This window comes from Thermobia domestica, chromosome 15 (genome assembly GCF_964235325.1).
Source record: "Thermobia domestica chromosome 15, izTheDome1.hap1.1, whole genome shotgun sequence".
NCBI classification, from domain to species: domain Eukaryota; kingdom Metazoa; phylum Arthropoda; class Insecta; order Zygentoma; family Lepismatidae; genus Thermobia; species Thermobia domestica.
The window spans coordinates 19,548,331-19,569,041 of NC_137468.1; the positions used below are offsets into that span (position 1 = coordinate 19,548,331).

The 20,711-nt window shown below is 34.9% G+C and overlaps 1 protein-coding gene across 1 annotated transcript in view; it reads left to right on the top strand.

Moving 5' to 3' along the window:
- The window catches only part of LOC145672099 (uncharacterized), a 215,842-nt gene that overhangs the window by 86,665 nt on the left and 108,466 nt on the right, over nucleotides 1-20,711 (top strand). Inside the window, exon 3 of the mRNA XM_081741367.1 lies at nucleotides 11,980-12,281. Coding sequence (XP_081597493.1) covers nucleotides 11,980-12,281 — 302 coding nt within the window. The remainder of the gene's footprint in view (nucleotides 1-11,979; nucleotides 12,282-20,711) is intronic.

Genomic DNA, 20,711 nt, shown 5'->3' on the forward strand with positions numbered 1-20,711 from the left:
TTGTTTGAGTGTATTTAATGTTAAAATTTCCTTCATTTATAGTTAATAAAACTAGTAGCCTGAAACAAGCACATTTAACCCCTATAACTATAATTGTACTCAGTACAGTAAATACAAGTGTAATTAGCAAATCAGTGGACTCACAAAATCTTAATTTTCTTTATAATATTAAGAAGTTGTAAGAAGTTGTACCCATAATCGGTTCGAAGTCATGCTTAACAATATGGTTAAGAATTGGTTTAAAAAAAATATACTATTGTGAGTTCACACGAAACCTTTTGATAATTATAAGCTAGAAGGATTCCAAGATTGTAAGGTTTCATCTTACATAATTTAATCTACCATTTTGTTAATGGAATTGAGTAACATTTAAACGTACTATAGTTAATTAAGACACATGAAATCTTACAATCACGCTCTCTTGCAGTTTAGTCGTGCATAACCTCCAAATCCCTCAAGAAAGTTTTGTTTTTAGTTTCCTAGCGCCTGACGTAAGGCCAGTTCTATATTAACCCTTTAACTCCCAGCAACTTGCCTTGGACAACCGTTTCTGTAATTGAATATAAATGCCAGAAAGATAACTTTCAACATTTTTTTTTGTTTATTTTTTTACCGAGGTCGGCGGATAACTGTTACACAGTTGTGCCTCGAAGTCCTAAGCCGGACTCAAATTATTGGGCGAGACGCCCGCGCTTTTCAAATTGTGTGTGCAGTAAGGAAAAGAGAGATAGGGAGAACGGAGTCAGTTGAGGTTCAGATTGAATTAGCGACCTGATGCCTCATTGGCACCAACCCACACGCATGTATTAGTGGTATGACCCTGGCTCTGATTTCCTCAGATCACAGTGCCGGGTCCTAGATGCAATATTTAGGGAATACCACGAAAGCAATAAATACATGAAATCTATTATGTAGTTAGAGCTAGGTGTGAAATAAAAACTGTAATAATAAATGTAAAATAGGAATTTCAATCCCAGCGTGATAGAGAAAAATCATAGAAAAACTAGAAGTCTTAACCACTATTGAGCATGCGCGTGAAGAAGTCTCTCCCAAGCTCGATGAGGCTCGTGACGTCGCTTGCGAGCAACGTCAGAACTGGCAGAAATGCGTGGGACGAAACGCCTTTATAAGCGAGGCCTGTTCGCCGCTCCGGTTGATTCTGCAGTATTGTGGGCTATAGTACCTTCCCAGATGTTGTCCTACCACTACACCACTATACTCGTGTGTTTCAATCATCCCTGTGTAACTGCTTTCATACAAGTTAAACTCTTAGCTTGGTTTGAATTAAAAGGCACATAACGCTGTTAATATACCGCAGAATGGTATTAAATCACGCTAACACTGATAATAATAATAATAATAATAATAATAATAATAATAATAATAATAATAATAAAACATTGGAAGAAAATCATTACTTATACATCAGATCGTAATGAAAATCAACACTCGAATAATAGAATCCTTCATACTTTACATGTCACATATTAAGGACACTCGAGCTCTGTCAACTTGTTTTTAATGAATCTAGTATAAAATAACTTGATTCCGTTCAGAATTACACTTATGATTATGCCCGCCAAAAGGCTTAAAACTACAAATCAGGAGACTTTCAAAATTAGGGGGCCCCCTCAATAAGCGGCCCTGTTTAATAGGTGGAAAAACGCTGCTTCACAACAGCGCATGGCACACACGAACTTTAAAATATAACTATAGGAACGTGACAGTATTTAAAATTTTAAGTAAAATAAAATATAAAAATAAACAAACAAAAGTGTAATCTTTAAAAATAAAAAGTTAATCGAATAGCATTTTCTTTTGATGCAAATACTTAAAATGTTCACGGATACTTCCTTACTGCACAAATTGTGTGTGCAGTAAGGAAAAGAGAGATAGGGAGAACGGAGTCAGTTGAGGTTCAGATTGAATTAGCGACCTGATGCCTCATTGGCACCAACACACACGCATGTATTAGTGGTATGACCCTGGCTCTGATTTCCTCAGATCACAGTGCCGGGTCCTAGATGCAATATTTAGGGAATACCACGAAAGCAATAAATACATGAAATCTATTATGTAGTTAGAGCTAGGTGTGAAATAAAAACTGTAATAATAAATGTAAAATAGGAATTTCAATCCCAGCGTGATAGAGAAAACTCATAGAAAAACTAGAAGTCTTAACCACTATTGAGCATGCGCGTGAAGAAGTCTCTCCCAAGCTCGATGAGGCTCGTGACGTCGCTTGCGAGCAACGTCAGAACTGGCAGAAATGCGTGGGACGAAACGCCTTTATAAGCGAGGCCTGTTCGCCGCTCCGGTTGATTCTGCAGTATTGTGGGCTATAGTACCTTCCCAGATGTTGTCCTACCACTACACCACTATACTCGTGTGTTTCAATCATCCCTGTGTAACTGCTTTCATACAAGTTAAACTCTTAGCTTGGTTTGAATTAAAAGGCACATAACGCTGTTAATATACCGCAGAATGGTATTAAATCACGCTAACACTGATAATAATAATAATAATAATAATAATAATAATAATAATAATAATAATAATAATAATAATAATAATAATAATAATAAAACATTGGAAGAAAATCATTACTTATACATCAGATCGTAATGAAAATCAACACTCGAATAATAGAATCCTTTATACTTTACATGTCTAGAACTAGAAAAACTAGAAGTCTTAACCACTATTGAGCATGCGCGTGAAGAAGTCTCTCCCAAGCTCGATGAGGCTCGTGACGTCGCTTGCGAGCAACGTCAGAACTGGCAGAAATGCGTGGGACGAAACGCCTTTATAAGCGAGGCCTGTTCGCCGCTCCGGTTGATTCTGCAGTATACCGACGACGAGTGAGTGTCTTCCCTGGATACGGCCGCTTTGTATAACATCAGGTATGTGATTATTTTTTCTAAGTTCCCCCTTCAACTCGGGATGAGCACTTGGAGATTTGTAGTCGCACTTTGAGAATGTTTAGTGACGAATATGAAGTTTTTATAACTCGAGACCAAATTCCCTCTTCGAGAATTCACGCTTTTCCCTTTGGGCCAATGCAAGTTGCGAAGTACGAAGCTCACATTTCACTATTTTCAATAAATCGCGGTTTAGCATACAAACCTTCTAGCACCCATTAGGTATTATAGGGGTTGTGCTCCCACTTAAGTGATGTAGTAAAACTTCCAAGTTGTAATTCCAAGTAACCGATTTTGTTAAATTCATCTGTATTCTTATTTTTATTTTTTTTAAATAAAACGTAAAGTGGAATGGTCTCTTTAATTTAGTCAAGCTAACCATCCAACCTAGATTCAGCTCACAGTCTTCATATGTTACCTGGGTTTCGATCTCCAGTACCAGCTCTACCACTGAAATACGAGTCTCCCCCCCATTATTGAGACCGTTAGTGCACTTTCTCATCATCTTCGAACCAGTAAGCCAAAGACGTTTTCGAGACCGAGGCTAATAGGGAGTTGGACTCCGAACCAACTTTGTAATACTGGGTGGAGAGTGAAGAAGTGATCTCAATTACGATTTCACAAAAGAAAGTGTACACAATTGCTACGCCAATCTCAGAACAAAACATCATATAACAATATATATATATATATATATATATATATATATATATATATATATATATATATATATATATATATATATATTCGATTTGAGGAAGATGTCCTTGCTGTACAATGAAGAAAAAATAAAAAGTAAACTTCATTGTTACTTGCTTATGAAGTTAAAATAATTATTTTCAGCTCTATTTAGTCTCTGCGATGTATCTCTTCAATAGTTAGCATCCTGGAACAACATTTGCCAAGACACATCTTTTCCGTGTAGTAATTTGTTGATAGGATCGGTAACCACTTTCATCGCTTACTCTGTCAAGATTTTCTAGGAAGAAAATCTATGTGAAAATCAAACACTTGGATTTTTAATGACATGACATCCAATAGCTTGGTACCAATTCACAAGATCACTCGTTGTTTCATGATAGTTGTCAGATTTATGTTTCGGAAGAAAACCAAGACAGATGACTATAAAAGCTTTCCTCGCTTTGTTTCAAGGGGATTCTACAGTTCTGCAAAATTGTAGTCATCCAAAAAATATGATTTCTGGCCTAATAAATAATCCATCTTTCAGTTTCTTTTTATCGCTATCATTAAGAACTTGAAATTTTAAATACATGAATGCAGAATGCTTTTTTTTATAAGAGCTTCAACAAAATTTTTTATACGATTCAATTTGATATGCAGTGGTGGTAAGTACACTCCTTCCAGATTCATCAAAGAAAGAGCTTCACGTTTAGGCTATTACTTCTAAACAACAGGATTTGATTTTAAAAAATCCTATACCAAAGTAAAATAAATTATATTGTACCTACTGTATACCCTAGTTTTATCACAAAAATATTTGTTGACATGAAATGGAAACAAAAACAGTGAACTCACGCAACCACTTTTATAGATATCGTCAAATGTCAATACTACAATCTCCCTAATAATTTAAACGTAACAATCTCAATCATTGGTTGTCATAACCAGAACTTCAAGATCAATTTAACAGATTTATACTAATAAGGTAAATTTTACGACAGACATTCTACCAAATACTCATTTTAAAAGAATTATTACAATCCATCAAGCTATGAACTCTAACAGGCAAAAAAAATATATATATATAAATTGAAGGGGTGGATTCCAAAAGAGCCTAAGTCAACATTTGTCAATTTTAAAATATTGGTTCTATTAACTTCTATCTCAGCATCTCCGAATTGAGCAGGGTTTCATGCCAAAACTCGATAAGTCAAATTAATTGTAGGCAAAAGAGAACAACGTTGTTTACCAAAATGTCCTTAGTCAGCGGTATTCTCTGAAGTTATTTTATGACAAATACATAAAAACACTTATAAATCTCTTGCTATAGATGATTATTTCACAGTTATTTTACGAAAAGTAGGCAATTACAAGTTTGTTTTATGTATATTACTTTTCTTTTACAGAAATAGAATGGTGGTAACACATACAAAATATTCGTCTCCTGAAAGAAAACATACTTTTTGACTTAGCCTCTTTTGGAATTGAGCTCTTCAATTTAATCTATATATATAAAAGAGAACGTACAAAATCCTTTGTCCGCTCATCACGCTAATACGGCTGAACCAATTTCTTTCATTTTTGGGGGGTTGTTAGGATTTGGACCCTAGATGGTTTTTATCATATCACTTTAATTTTCAATTACCAGTGTCTTGAGATAATTGACCATTCAGGTGTCCATACGTACAAATCCTTTGTTATTAGTTCATCATAGGTAAAAATAAACGTATTTATATGCAACCCGCATGACCGTGTGACTCGGCGGGTTAACATAAATGACAGGCGCTATAATGTTAACATTTACTGCAATTTGAAAGCGAAAAAGTAAAAATTATCTAAGTAACAAAGTTTATTGCGTTCCGGGGTGACCGCAGCGAAGCGGGGCGGGTTAACATAAATGACAGGCGATATAATGTTAACATTTACTGCAATCTACTATGGTTTTTATCATATCACTTGAAAGCGAAAAAGTAAAAATTATCTAAGTAACAAAGTTTATTGCGTTCCGGGGTGACCGCAGCGAAGCGGGGTGAACGCTGCTAGTAACAACATAAATTTAACAACACTTAATAATATCTTCCAAATGACAACGAACTTATTTCTCACACAGGCACTAATTTCATAGCTATAGAAGGCAATGAATTATTTTTCTCAAACTATTATTATTATTATTATTATTATTATTATTATTATTACACTGAAATAATTAGAAATTATTTATAACTCTCAGCAATCTTCTTGTTTTGATATTTAGTCCTTGTCTTGGCATATACCCTGTATATGATTGAAAAATAATTCTTTTCCCATTTGACTAGCTGCAAAAGACTACGGCTCTTGAGAACCAGTTGCATATGTTATGTCACTTTGAGAGTTTAAAAAGAAGGTGTTTGTTAGCATGTTGAAAATTTCATGAGTTACTGCTCCTAAATGTTATTTGTGCAGTATCCTCTACTTATATCAATAGCCTTATTTTTTAGGCCTAACGACACCTAAACTTTATCATATAGAAACCATTCATACCAACCAAATCAATACAAATTAGCAATTACCAGACGTGCACTTTAATACCAATTTGTATTCCACTTAAACTGATATAAATTATAACATATAGGGCCCTATTTTAAATTTAGGTATAAAAACCAATACATTTTAGAACGCTGTAAAAGCTTCAAAAACTACAATATAAACAAGAAGGTTATATATCCTTCTTTTTCTTCTTTTAACATCAATTTCACATTGCAATGAGCTGGTAAGTATTATTGCCATTGACATACCTTTCCAATCTCCCAACATTTCCCCCGGTTTCTGCAAGACAATGTTTTGTACCATCTCCTTTCTTTCCTCCTTGGACCAAATTGATCGTCGACCTCTGCATTATCTCCCTTCTTCATCAAATACTTTGGCATACTAGTTCTGAGCACTAAGATCCCACTATTTCTGAGCACATAGCTCCTGTTGTGCACTAAGCTCCGTGAGCACACAGCTCTACTTAAACTTTTGAGCACTAAGCTCACTTTTCCATCTATAACTTTACTTATGTCTGTTACCATTCCATTTTCACCTTCGTCGAATCTGAGTTTTTGTACCTCAAACTTGCACCATCATATCAGTATTCGTGAGCCGAATCATCAATTTATAGCATTGGTCCGTTTTAAGTAAGACTGTGCCATTTTTTAGTATAATTAAAATTTTCATGAGTTACTGCTCCTAAATGTTATTTATGCAGTATCCTCTACTTATATTAATAGGCTTATTTTCTAGGCCTAACGACACCTAAACTTTATAATATAGAAACCATTCATACCAACCAAATCAATACAAATTAGCAATTACCAGACGTACACTTTAATACCATTTTGCATTCCACCTAAACTGATATAAATTATAACATATATATGTTAAATTTAGATATAAAAAACAATACATTTTAGAACGCTGTAAAAGCTTCAAAAACTACAATATAAACAAGAAGATTATATATCCTTATTTTTCTTCTTTTAACAACAATTTTACATTGCAATGATCTGGTAAGTATTATTGCCTTAACACATCTTTCTAATCTCCAAACAGTATTTAGCACTGATATCGTTCAATAAAGGAAACTACCTTGGTGAAACATTTCTGTATATTCTGCAACAGACATTGCCATAGTCAGCATTTGTCAAAAAGCACTGTGACACAACAAACTTATGAAACAAGAAAGGGACTTGTTTCTCAGCAATGATTAAATAAGATAACATAACTACTATACGTACATGTTGATATTGTTGACATTGCCAATGATATATATACTATGGTGAAGTAGCTAGGTAACTCACATTGTAAAAGTCGCAGTACGTGGTTTGGTCCATAAATCTACAGGATGTTTCAAAACAATACCAACAACGTTCGGGAGGTGATTCCTGACACTAAGATAAGACGAAAAATATAGACAAACCTGGGGGCACAACTGCTTTCTTACGGAGTTATAGGCTGTCGAAAGCAAGCAAAAATGAAGTTTAAAAGTCCATTGTCCCATAACTATGGAACCTACGGTTGTCGGATCAAGACTTCACTCAGGAATTAAGTGCACTAGAAGAGACCAGGGTATTCATGAACACTTAAGCTTTGATTATAAATAACTCTTTTGTTTGTGGAGATAAAATTAATGTTTCTTGTGTATAGAAAGCTTGGATTTTTTCTGTTTACTAAAGTCCAGAGGAAAGTCAAAAGTAACATTTTTCAACAAATCAGTGAGATGTTTTTAAAATGTGGCTATGTTTGATATTGCTCCAGTGGTCGGGGTAATGACGAACATAGTGTTTACTTTAAACTTTCCTTTACGAAAGAAGTGAAATGCATTAAAATACATGAAAATTACACCGTAATGTAATATTTAAATCTTTAGTAAGAATTATAATTATAGACATAGCCAATAAATATAGTAAAAAATAAATATAGGAAACTATTCTAATTAATAAAGCTAATAACACTTATTACCAAGACTTGGTACATTTCCTAAACCAATTTCATTAACTTATTACTTAGTTTTCAATAAAAAACAATTTAAAAATTTTGAGAATTTATTTTACACGATGGGGGTATCCCGAACCTCCAGGATAATGACAAACATTTTTTCTGGAATTTCCCCATGAGACGCCATTTCATTATTATAGTTGAAACTAATTGTTGACTGCATAGAGGCTAGTAAGATTACAAAGAAATAATGTTCAAATATAGGGGAATATATAGCTTTATCTGTAGCAATATAGATATGAGCCAACTTACTTTGCCCACATTGTTGAATCAACCTTATAAGTGAATTGACGAAAACAACAAAACTTTTTCTTCCTGGCAATTAATTCAACTGACTGTCACCAAATTTATGCTACACTTTTCCCGGTCTCTTCGCTAGTGTGCAGCAAAATCGTCTATTTCCTAACAAGCTTTCTTGGGCGTAAACTTGGGTGTTCGGCATTACCTCAGAGTTCGCCAATACCCCGGTTTCTCCTACCCAAAAATACGTTTCAGAATCATGCGGTACTCCCACAACAATTTTTATGGAGGGAGTTTGGCTACGGGCATATAAGTTGAAGTACTCACCGACTACGTCTATAAAAATTGTTGCGGAAGTACCACAGGATTCTGGAACACGAATATTTGGATAGGGCAGATACCAGTTCCTAAGTGAAGCCCTGACCCGACTACAGGGAGTCCCATCGCATTGGAGGTATGGCCCTTTAAAATTAAATTTTTCATAACATTTCCATTGAAGCTTTCCTGGCGATGTATTGCAAAAGTCTTCTGAGTTTAGCAGCCAGGAAAATGATTTGATTTCTGTTTGTCTTCGTCAGCCTATAACTCCGAAATGTCGGATATCTGCACCTAGGTTGGTTCATACCTTTTGCCGTATTTTGATGTCAGGAATCACCTCGCAAAAGTTGTCGGTAATATCTTGAAACACCCTGTATAACATATCATATGACGGTCGGAAACTCTTAGATCTAATCGTAGTAGTTCGATATCAAGCTTGATTTCTCAATTTCGAAACTGTATAGACTTATAACATTGGAGACTTATAGACTTATAATCACTATTGCAATCTGTTCGTTCTGGGAAAAGAATTTGTACGTCCTATGCTATTCGTCTATGAAAAATCTCACTGCATAATTTTTAAAAGGAAATCATAAGAACTACTAAATAAGTGAACTGTTACTCTCAGAAACAATGAAAACTATTTGATATAAACATAAACTATAACGTATTAATCGGGTGGAACTTTATTTACTGTAGTAATACAGTTTACTCTGTAAATATTAGTTTTGAAATTATGTCCGTTTACCTAGAACTAATAAATGATTTATTTTAACTAAACTTAAGTATCCTAGCCGTTTGTTCAGTTTTTCAGTTTGAGCAGTATAAATAGTATTCCATACGAGGAAAATCAATAGATGACAATAAACGTCTCTTTCTTAAGAAGTTGTTCAACAACTTTTGAAAATATTACTGTTAGAGGTGTAACGAATAGCTTTTAATATTGACTTTATTCATATCTTAAACATATTCTCAAAATTGTAACAAATTGCTTTGGTTATGTGTATAGGACAATAAACACTTATTTTACACATATTCCTATGGTCAAATAAACACAATATTGCATTTTAATTTAGAAATATGGGCTGTGTTAACCCAAGAGTCAAAGTGATCCCTCCAGTAATGATCAAATAATTTATTTACTGGTACGCGTACTGATAGTGTTACGGAATTGTCAGCTATACGGCTTATTTCTGCTTGAAAACTTTTACTGATGATATACAATCACATAGGTGTAGATGGGGAAAGTATCAAACATCTTTGAAATCTTAGTAGCAATGCTCATCGTTTCTTAAAGAAATGTTGTATTTTTGATGGTATGAATAAAAATTATTGTTCAGCGAAAGTGGGGCAATTAATTTTCTTTTTAGTTTTAGCACCTAAAAATTGATAGAGCGCACGAACGTGGTAGAACTGTATTTTGTAGACCAAAGATCCATTATACACAATCAGACGGCTTGCAATCACTACTTCAAATAGAGCAACTGCCCTCACCACACTACAATCATTCGTCTGGTAGAACGGTTTCGGCAATATTATTCAATCTTCAAACTAACAAAATTAACCTAGATTACGTTCGTTTCGGACTCCCGAAAACATTCAACGACAGAGGAATAGCATTAATGACAACCCACTTCATACCACTTAGTTGTCGATGACACGAAGGTCATTGCAAAGAATTGTAAAGACAAAGTTGAATTTTTTTCCCGTAAATATTGCAACTGATGTAGAAGTTAACCATCGGAGACACACAACCCGCCTCAAGTATAAATATAGTCTCAAGTCTCAACCCGAGAGTTGGTAACGAAACAACAAGACTTTCTTCAGAATCTGATAATGAGCGAGAAGGTCCATTTTCACTTAATGAATAGTCAAGAAGCAAAGGTTCAGCATTTCGGCTCAGGAAAACCCTAAGATCAGATTTCAGCGTGATTTGCGTTCATAAATGTGTACAGTGTGAAGTGGCGGGATCTCAGAACGGATCATCGGTATTTATTTCTTAGGAAAAAATGTTACAGTTACAGTTGCAAGGGAGCAATATTGCACAAGAACCAGGGACGTTTTAAAGATCGTCTGTAGCTAATAATCCTGCTCGCTGGTTTCAGCAATATGACGCAACTACTCACACAGCATAAATTCTCGGCACTGCTAATACAATCTTTGGGGAGAGTGTTATTTCCAAGTACCGTATTCAGATTTCAACTGTCCATCACATTCAACTGACATAAGAGCGACATTTTTCCCCTCGAGAAATAACTCAATGAATATATATATATATATATATGAAATATAGCCACCATAGAGCATCCAAAATCAATAATCAGACTGAGGGCCGTGAATTAGAGCCAGAAATTCTCCGCAAAGTGTTGGATATTGTACTAGAAATGACCACTGACTTTGAGATTGCGTGTGGATAATTTTATTCACATATAATGTTTCCACATTTCCCAACTATGTACGAGATATATGGAGAAGGAATAATTACTTGAATTTCCACACGGAAGAAAAAAATATACATTATTCAAATCCATCCATGTGTTATGCACCATCCTGTACTTTATGTGGAGGGACCCCAATAATATCATTTTACCAAACCATCTCCAATTTTCGGCGGAGTTCAGAAAACTTACTGTTGAAGTGTGCAGTGAAATCACAGAAACATGCACCCTTGCGTAATCAGTAACAACAATGTTCGTTTAAATATAGTTCAAAATCAAAATGGCGACTATATTGAACTTCTCTCCACTAGAACATGTTTCTACAGTGTATTCTCTATTTGATAATTTCATTACAATAGTCATTCTAATAAAAGTTTACTAATAATAATGATACACCGTACGTCCTACTATACATGAGGAACTCCATAAAATGTTGTGGTTACAATACAGAATCCACTATCACAACCTTTCTGCTTATTAGTCTGGTACCGTTAACTACCCATACTAGTCCCACAAATTACTGTTAACCACTCGTCACCGCGGTGAAGCCGTTCACTGTACATATATGCAAAAGTGTAGAGGTGTTTCTTATGATAATAATGCTACATTTTTTCCATCACAGTCGAATTATTTGTTATTTTTTGTATATGTTCTTGAATCATGTCATAACTTATAAACCTCTAAACAGCACACTACCGGAGTGATGCATCAACTAATTATTTCCGGAACTAATTCAAGTATCGAACCAAAGACTCTACTGGATGCGTGTATTGTGTTTCGTTTATCCGTCTAAAGTTTAAGCAGAGATTAACGTGCGCGTGTGCTTGTGCGCAAAGTGTAACTCATTTTATGTTTTCCTTTTCTAGGAGTACCTGGAACAGGGATTATATTAGAAAACTACATGACACTTTTCGGAGAATGGAATAATGCTTTGTACCTTAAAACGAAAATTCTTATCCATAAAAATGGATATATTGCAATTTACTTATCACAGGGCAGAAACATCATGACAGATACTATGTATTATATTCGACTTGGGCTTATGAACGAAAAATGCCAAAAACAAATAACGAGTATTTCAATTGCTGAATGTGCTCAATGGGGTAATACTGACTTACACATTCATACTGGAGAGAGAAGGAAATGTAGCATAATGAAAGAGACGAGGGTAAGTAAATATATTATTTAGAGTTCATTAGTATATAATAGAAATCAGTGTACATTTACTGTCATTTTTCAATTCATCAATTACGTCATTCACCTAATCTAGTTTGTATTATTAACTTGTTCAAAATGATGAAAAGTCTAAATTATATCGAAAAAAAAAAACAATTCTGAATTGGTCACAGTAACCTAATAAATCACATAATAAGGTTTGATTGCATAAGTAGAAACTCGGAGGAATGCATTCTGGGATTATAATTTACTTGATACTGCTTTCCGTTCTAAACTTTCAACCTGTGTATCAATCGCTTATGTCTCTCATGTTATCTTAAAATTTACATGTTTCATATATATTTATATGTAGAAAGGAGCATATAATGAATTTTTGAAATCAGTATTCATATTTATGTTCAATTTGATTTCAACCTATTAAATTTTATCTAAAACCGTACATTGATATTTCTATTCCAAGGTAATTGATATGAGATACAGTTGCTTATCTTAAACACTTTATGACAGAAGTCAAAGTTTGAGAATATCTGATTTTTAAATTGAATCCAAAATTAAATACCTGATTTCTGACAATTAACTTTTTCCTTATATAAAACATATTAAGACGTATTAATAGACTACTGTATGCATTAAAGGACTCCGCACAATCCTTATAGAACTTTGATTGTGGAACCGCTTAAAACCGTGATATGTTGTAGATATTGTGATCCTGAGGCAAAAAAAAAATAAAAAAACAACTCAATGGACATAACCAACAATCACTGGCCGTTTTGCCACTACGAGGTCATTTAAAAAAACACCAGAACGTAACGACATTCTGGGTTTATAGTGAAGATATATGAAACAGTGAGATGTGAACAACTGACTTCAAATTGCTCCGTAGCCACAAATTAACACATTTTTCAGCATTACGACATCTACAACATATCACAGTTTAATTCATTTTCAGAGAAATGTAAAATATCGTTATTCCCGACTGTTTTAAAAAATGTCAACCTGTAGTGGCCTAACGGTAAATGAATGATGAATATTTTCATTAAGACATTTTCTACCATTGACAAGACCTACAACATATCACAGTTTCATTCATTTTCACCGAAATAGAGAACATCTTTATACTAGGGTATATTTTAAAGAAATGGCACTGAAGTGAGCAAAACGATCAGTGATTAATGGTGGTGGCAATTGAGACGTTATCTCAATATCACAATATCTACATCATATCACGGTTTCGATTAATTCAAAGGAAATCCAATTTACATAAGAATTTTGTGGGGTCCTGTGCTTGAACGAAATTAGAGATTAACCCGTAACAACACACGCCAGAATTTTTGACATAACAACAAGGCCCGTCTCTGAGACTCCCTCTGGAATTTACAGTCGTTATTAACCGATGTTTGTACTGAACAATAAAAATTGTGCATTTGTATTCCCTGTCAAAGTTTACATACCAACATAAATGCAATAACCATTACAAAATTCGTTAGATGATAACTATTACAAATACCAAATACACTAACGAATTTTTTTCCTATTTTGATAATAATATATTACTATTGAAAAAACACTTTTACTATAGTCCACAGAAACTACATAATCCACATACAAAAAACAAAGGATCCTTTTTATGAAAAATACACACAGTTATAAAAAAAGCAAAAATTTTAAGAGAAATACATTTCGACTAGAAAGTCATGTTTTTAAATGGAAAATTAAACAATGCTATAAATTTCAATATTTAAGTTACAAGAAACTGTACCAAAGATCAATACCTTTTCCATTACCGTTGTGATTAAGATTAATTAATGTTCTTAAAACAAAAACAACAAGGTGTTTTCTTTGGTTTTACTTTTTATTTTGTACAATGGCAGCAAATCTTAACAGAACACTCATGGTCCGATCACGGTCCGATCATGGTATTTGCATCATGATCCGATTCGAAAGCAAAGTTTTCATTTACTGTCAAATTTTCATCACTTTCTTCTTCTTTCTCCAACCCCTGGGTAGCAACAGTCCGAAAACATGAATCATTTAGGCTCACAGCAAGCGACGGACCAGGAATAATATCCATTATGTTAAAACACACGCCCGTCTCTCAGACGGCAAGCCAGAATGAACAATTAATCATGTGATCCCTATAAGAGCTACAAATACATTACAGTAAGGTTGCAACGGCAGCAGAACAAGGAACGATTAGGTGATAGCGTCATCTAATTTTACAACAAAAAAAGAAGAAAAAACCAAGTGAGTGGTACTTTGATCAGTCTCGGAGACGGGTGTTTGTTGTTACGGGTTAAAATATAAAGTTAAACAAGAAAGTTCTGTCACTTTTTATAGAGGTCTGTGTTCAATTAGCCCTCAACCCGCGAGTTGAATGCGAATGAAGATGGTCAGTTCTTGTTGCAGGTATATCTAACTTAATACCTGGTTGCGTTAGTTCAGTTACACCGTGACCTTGCTTAAGGACAGTGTGATCATGGGACCTGTGTTGTTACGGGCGTGTGTTGTTACGGCGAGTTGAATGCGAATGAAGATAAGACGAAGGTCAGTTGTTGGTGCGGATATATCCAACATAATCCATGGTTGTGTCAGTTCAGTTACACCGTGACCTTGATTATGAACAATTTGATCACGGGACCTCCACACAGCATGGTATGGGCGTGAAATCTGTACCAGTTCAAACTGGGGTCAAACGACCCTGCAGCGGGACGGAAGATATGCCAGGTCCGTTCATGAAGGTGTCGTAACTACGCGAACAGTGCTGCAATGATTTAACAAGTTCAAGGAAGGTAGCGAAACACTCGAAGATCACCACGTGCCGGAAGACCAACACAGATAAAAATGAAGATCTTCAGGCAGTAATTGAGGCGAACAATGGCTAGACATGTGAGGAACTGGACCTACATTTCAGTGTGAGTAGAGAAACCATTCGGCAGTACCTCCATCAACTTGACAAGTTGGGTCGAATGGTCCTACATGCTTGGACACCGGGACAGATGGAAACACTAGCAGACACCTGTGTTTCTTTCCTGTCTCGTCAGAGGAAGGAGCCATTTATGGACAGGGTGTTGAAATATGATGCGAAGTGGGTTCTGTACGAAGCTTCGAGGTGCCGCGTCGTTAGTCAACATCCATGAACCGGTTTCAAAACAGCCGATACCAGCATTGCACCATAAGAAGGTCCTAATATGATGGACTGCTCGAGGTTTGATGGAGTGCACGCGATATCGTGCATCCTACCAGCTGGTCAAAACAGTTGAGCAGTGTTTAAGAAAAACTCAAAACTCTGGAGTCAACATTTCTGAATGCCAAAGGGGTTTCCCTGTCACAGAACAACGCTAGGTCCCACGTGGCTAGAATGACCTGGAACACCATTCTACGCCTTGGATGGGAAACACAATTGCATCATCCATACTGCCCGAACATTGTATCGTCCGATTATCACATGTTCCATTCCTTCGACAATCAACTTAGAGGACACCGGTTCAAACCCCAGCAGACGTGCAAAATAAACTTGATAACCTTTTCGCTTCACGGCCCACCAAGTTCTTTCGCAATGTAGTCGTCGGCCTTCCAAAACTTTGGCAGAAGGTCGTTGATACTGATGGGGACTATTTTTTTAATCTATTTCCAGCTGCGTGCTAAGTCACATATCGATGTTCGAAGGTGATGGGTGAAAAAGCGACAGAACGTTCTTGTTTATCTTTATAAGAAAGGTTATTTAATACTAAAAAATATGGAAAAGGAAATTAAATGAAGTCTTTGAGTTTTTCGTCTGACGGTTATGCAGCGTGGGATAAAGATGACGATGATGATGATACCAAATAAATGAAATGTAGAAAGTATGAACAAACGGAGAGCTTCGAGAAAATGAACGTTTGTGGTGTTTGCACACTAAAAAATCTACTTGGCTCGAGCTGGGATCGAACCAGAGACCGTATGCACCAGAAGCAAAGGCTATACCACTCACCTTCGTGCTCCGTTAAAAATTCGTGGTTAACTATGAAGCTATACACGTGTATAGCTATACGTGTGTATACTATGAAGTATATACAGTGGTGCCATTCAGCCGGTTCTCACCTGTTCGCTAGAACCGTTTCTGATACTTTGACATTGCATCGTATTTTTACACAGTTATATCCAGCAACTTTAAATTTTTGTTTATCTTTGTTTGTCTCTGCACATTCCTACAACTATAGTGTTAAAAGTAAATGATCTCTCAGAACGAGGTATAAACAATTATTGTTTAATCTCAAATGTTCAGATATCAAGAATAAGAAGTGGTATCGCATGAGTATTGTGGGCAGGGTTAGTTATATTTGAAAGGAGTACATATCATTATCAACAATTGTCTATCCATTGCTGATTTAAGGCCTTTCTAATCCTTTTGCTAACCATCTGTCTTGGATAATTCATTTCCAAGATATTCGTAGTGCTACCTAATTTCGTCAGAACACCTTGTATTAGAATGCTTAGGTCCCTAATTCTGACTTTTGGTACCCAGTAAAATATTTCGTTTTGTCTATTTTCTATTAATTGATTGTTTCCTAAGCTACACTTTCTCTCTCTTTCGTTATATATAATTCAATGACAGAATACTGGTAGGTATTTTTATTACTCCGAAAATTATAAATGATAGCATGTTGAAAACTATACCATAGTGTAAAATAATTATTAAGATTTCTTATTGTATGCATCACTTACTACAATCGTTGGCCGTCGAAATCTGCACACGCAATGTAAACAATCACGGTTAATTACTTTTGAATTTATTAGTTAGTTCAGATTACTAGTAGTTAGCAAGTCTAGTGAATTGGATGAATACTACAAGTCCTTAAGAAACAACTTAGTATTGATAAAGTCTGTAGAAGAGGTAAGAAAAAGTGGTAACCTATACGAATGAGATAGAGAAGTATGCGACAAGAGATCAGTGAATGTTTTACCAGCAGTGTGAAAAGTCAGCTCGCAACAGATCTCGTGAAAGTGGTATATCGATGCATGTAATGCATATGGTTTTACATAAAGAACTCAAATTTTGTCCGCAGAAACAATATGTGCAGGCAGCGATAAAAATACATGAATCTCAGATTGCTAAAATACCATTGGGTCAAGCCCAGCACTTTTCCTGGTATCACAAATATCTAGATATGCATTCCATCTTGTGGACCACTGAAACAAAGCTTTGCTGTGCAATTGATATACGAAGACAAATCCTCACTTTAGAATTATACTGTATTGTTTAGAGTGCGTTGTCCAATGACTGATATACGTGAAAGACATTAATTCGTCTTTCGTATAATATATTATTTCACTACGTACTGTATATTAGAATAAAGAAACACTTATCATACATAGTTTAAGAGACTGTAGAACTGAACTGAACATATCATATCTGGATCAATTGAAGGAAATCTTTGTAAATCTTTGTCTAAGTTTATTGCCCTATTCCAAATCTTCATCATTTTTGTAATCTCAACGTCTCTTTTGTCCCAGAGAACATCAACTTTCTTACCACACTGAGTAATTGAAATTGATGAATTGAATTGATGAATTGAGGAATTGAAATTGATGCATGTTAAAAAGTTCGAACCTGCTGGAATCCGAACTCATATTTTTCCGTTTGAAAATCCAATACGTTAACCACTCACTTAAACTAAACAGTTCCTAAAGTTTACGCAAGAAGTTGTAATAAGTGAAAAATTCTTTCATGTAAGTCTAGATTAGTCACTAAGACCCTACGATGAGAAATCATTAATTGAGTTAATTAATTTTCTTCATCAAATTGTATGGCATAAATAATTAATATTTCAATTATATTGTTTCTTTATTATTAGTAATAATCAATGTAGTGGTTCAGCCTGTTTTCCATCACAAATATTATGGCGGCCCAAAGGAAACTGTGACTTGAGGTTGACATGCATTTAGATATGGCAAGGCATGTAATTTCCAATTATTCACCCTGAACTCAGTTGTATCTGACTGTAAACAAATCCTTGAGTGGAAGGAAAACCACATGATACAATACAAATTTGAAGTAACGTATTATATAATCGAGCGGTTTAGGTAAATAGATTGTTAGTCTTTGGTTCATCTGTTCAAGTTCTGAAGTTACTTTTTTGTTACTAACATACGCAGACATTAAGAATATTAAGAATATTAACAATTTAATTTATTTTACTTTCAAAGTCAAGTAGGAAAGAATATCATATCAATTGTAAATGTAAAATGACGTAGTTAAGAAAAAAAGGTTTAATATATTCAATATGTTATTATTATCTTCTCGAGCGCGAGGCACCAGGGTTTGATTCTCAGTTGTGGCTTAAAAGTTTGCATCGATGTTAAGTTGTTGGCTCACGTCTCAAACATGCCTGCTGCTGAAAGATACTATAAACTCTAACAAGCCACTATTATTCTCTAAGTCGTATCATAAACTCATTCTCCAATGTCCTTAAAAAGTAATCCATTTCCTTTTTGTGCAACACTTTGAAGTGAAAACATTATAAAGTTTGTAGACTTTAATCAAAATATTTACATTGCTCATAAGAACGACGTAAAGGATTCATTGTTTCGGTAGGAAAAAAAAGAACTTATATTAAAACTAGCTTCCTGTTTAGTTGTGCACTTGAAAGTTGTAATAATGAAATGAAGTCCTTAAATTTTATATCCCACGGTTATGCCAGCTAGGCTAAAGGAAACGGAGATGATTAGAAATGAATGAAATTGTGGAGTGAAGAAAGTGGGAGAAAACGGGAGAACCCAGAGGAAATGAATACACGCGGTGCTTGTCCACAACAAAGTTCACTTGGGGAAGCAGGATTTGAACCCAGGAACTCATGCACCAGAGGTAAACGCTCTACCACTGAGCCACCACGGTCCCTTTTGAAAGTTGTAGTACTGCAGAAAGGCATTAAACCTCAGTTAATTAATAAGTCACTTACCAAATATGGCATAGTTAGTCGTAGGTGTTAGTTAGTTGTTATGGGTTTGATTTATTGGTTGTACGTTACATATTTCTGATCTCATACTGATTTGGGGGTCCAAGATTATAAATGGTTACCTAAAAACTATTTAATATTTAAAGATCGAAATTGAGAAGACATATATAGTCAGTTAAACAAAGCATTCTGAAATGAACTAATGACAAATCGTTAAAGGTGTAAACTGTGTTGGATTGTCAGCTTTGTATACCACACTATTACTGTCAATCAGGTTCGGCTGTGTCCTTGTATCGGTAGTTTACTAGGAGACTTTAGGCGTCGACAATACAGAACCAAGTCTATTTATCTTCTCTGTAGAACATGTTCATAATGGGCGATGGCCTTTAAATCTAACAAATGTCTAGTATAATGTTCCTGGACGTTAGTGTGCACTTTTGCACAGTGAAGCATCTTCTTGCTTTATTTTTCTCAGCGCGTTGTTATCAAACCGGTAGACCTAATTCCTTTCTTATTTGTTATTAACGTCATTTTTACCTAGAATTTAAGCCCGGAATAGTCGGAGCAAATAAATTCATGAACTAGATTGTTATAGTTGATCAATGCAGGGATGTTTACCTACATTTGGGCCACCCTATAGATCATTAACATTGTATCATGAATTGAATTAAGTCTCAATAGAGATTTGCAGATAGAAATCCAATCAAACACATGTTTTGTGAGTCAGATAATATGGTGAGGTTGCTTTTCTAGGCAGACGTTTCCAATTGATGCATCACTGTTTGGGATGAATATTTAGGTTGTTAGCAATCTCATGACTTCCTACGTATCAGTTTGCAAAAATGTAGCATAAACATAATCAACTTGCTTGTAGTTTTTCCCTACTACGAATAGAGTTTTAAAAATTAAAATTTCTAGAACGAGAGTAATTAAGTCATAATTTAGCTGTTGCTGTCGGATAATATATCTTTCCCATTAAAAGCATATATTTCTTCAGGGATTTGTACAGCACTTGCGTCTTTATCAGAATAAACTTTTTACACGTAGCGCAATTAACACAAAGTTCAAAAATCTTCACGGCTCAATACTTTACGTCTGATTCAAGGGATTCCAGTGCGTTCCATATATCTTCTAGCCCAAAGTGTCAGCTGTTAAAAGTATTAGATGTGACTAGCTGCTGTACACAAGTTGAGATTTTATGCACTAATATAATCTTTTCCATAATACTCAATATTTTTTATATTACCTAATATTTTTGCCATTTTGTGTTGTAACGACATGTGCTGAAAAATTTAAATTTCATAAAACGGACGAGCCCAGTTTTACATTTAAGTTATTTAGTCTGCGCCAATGTAATGGTTTGCTAGAATTTTTTCATAGTTTTACAAATATAAATTAAATTTGAATGTTGAATAAATACATCTTAGGAGGCTCTGAACTTACTACTTATTATCAGTAAGTTCCTGCAAATGAGGTACGGTCAAACA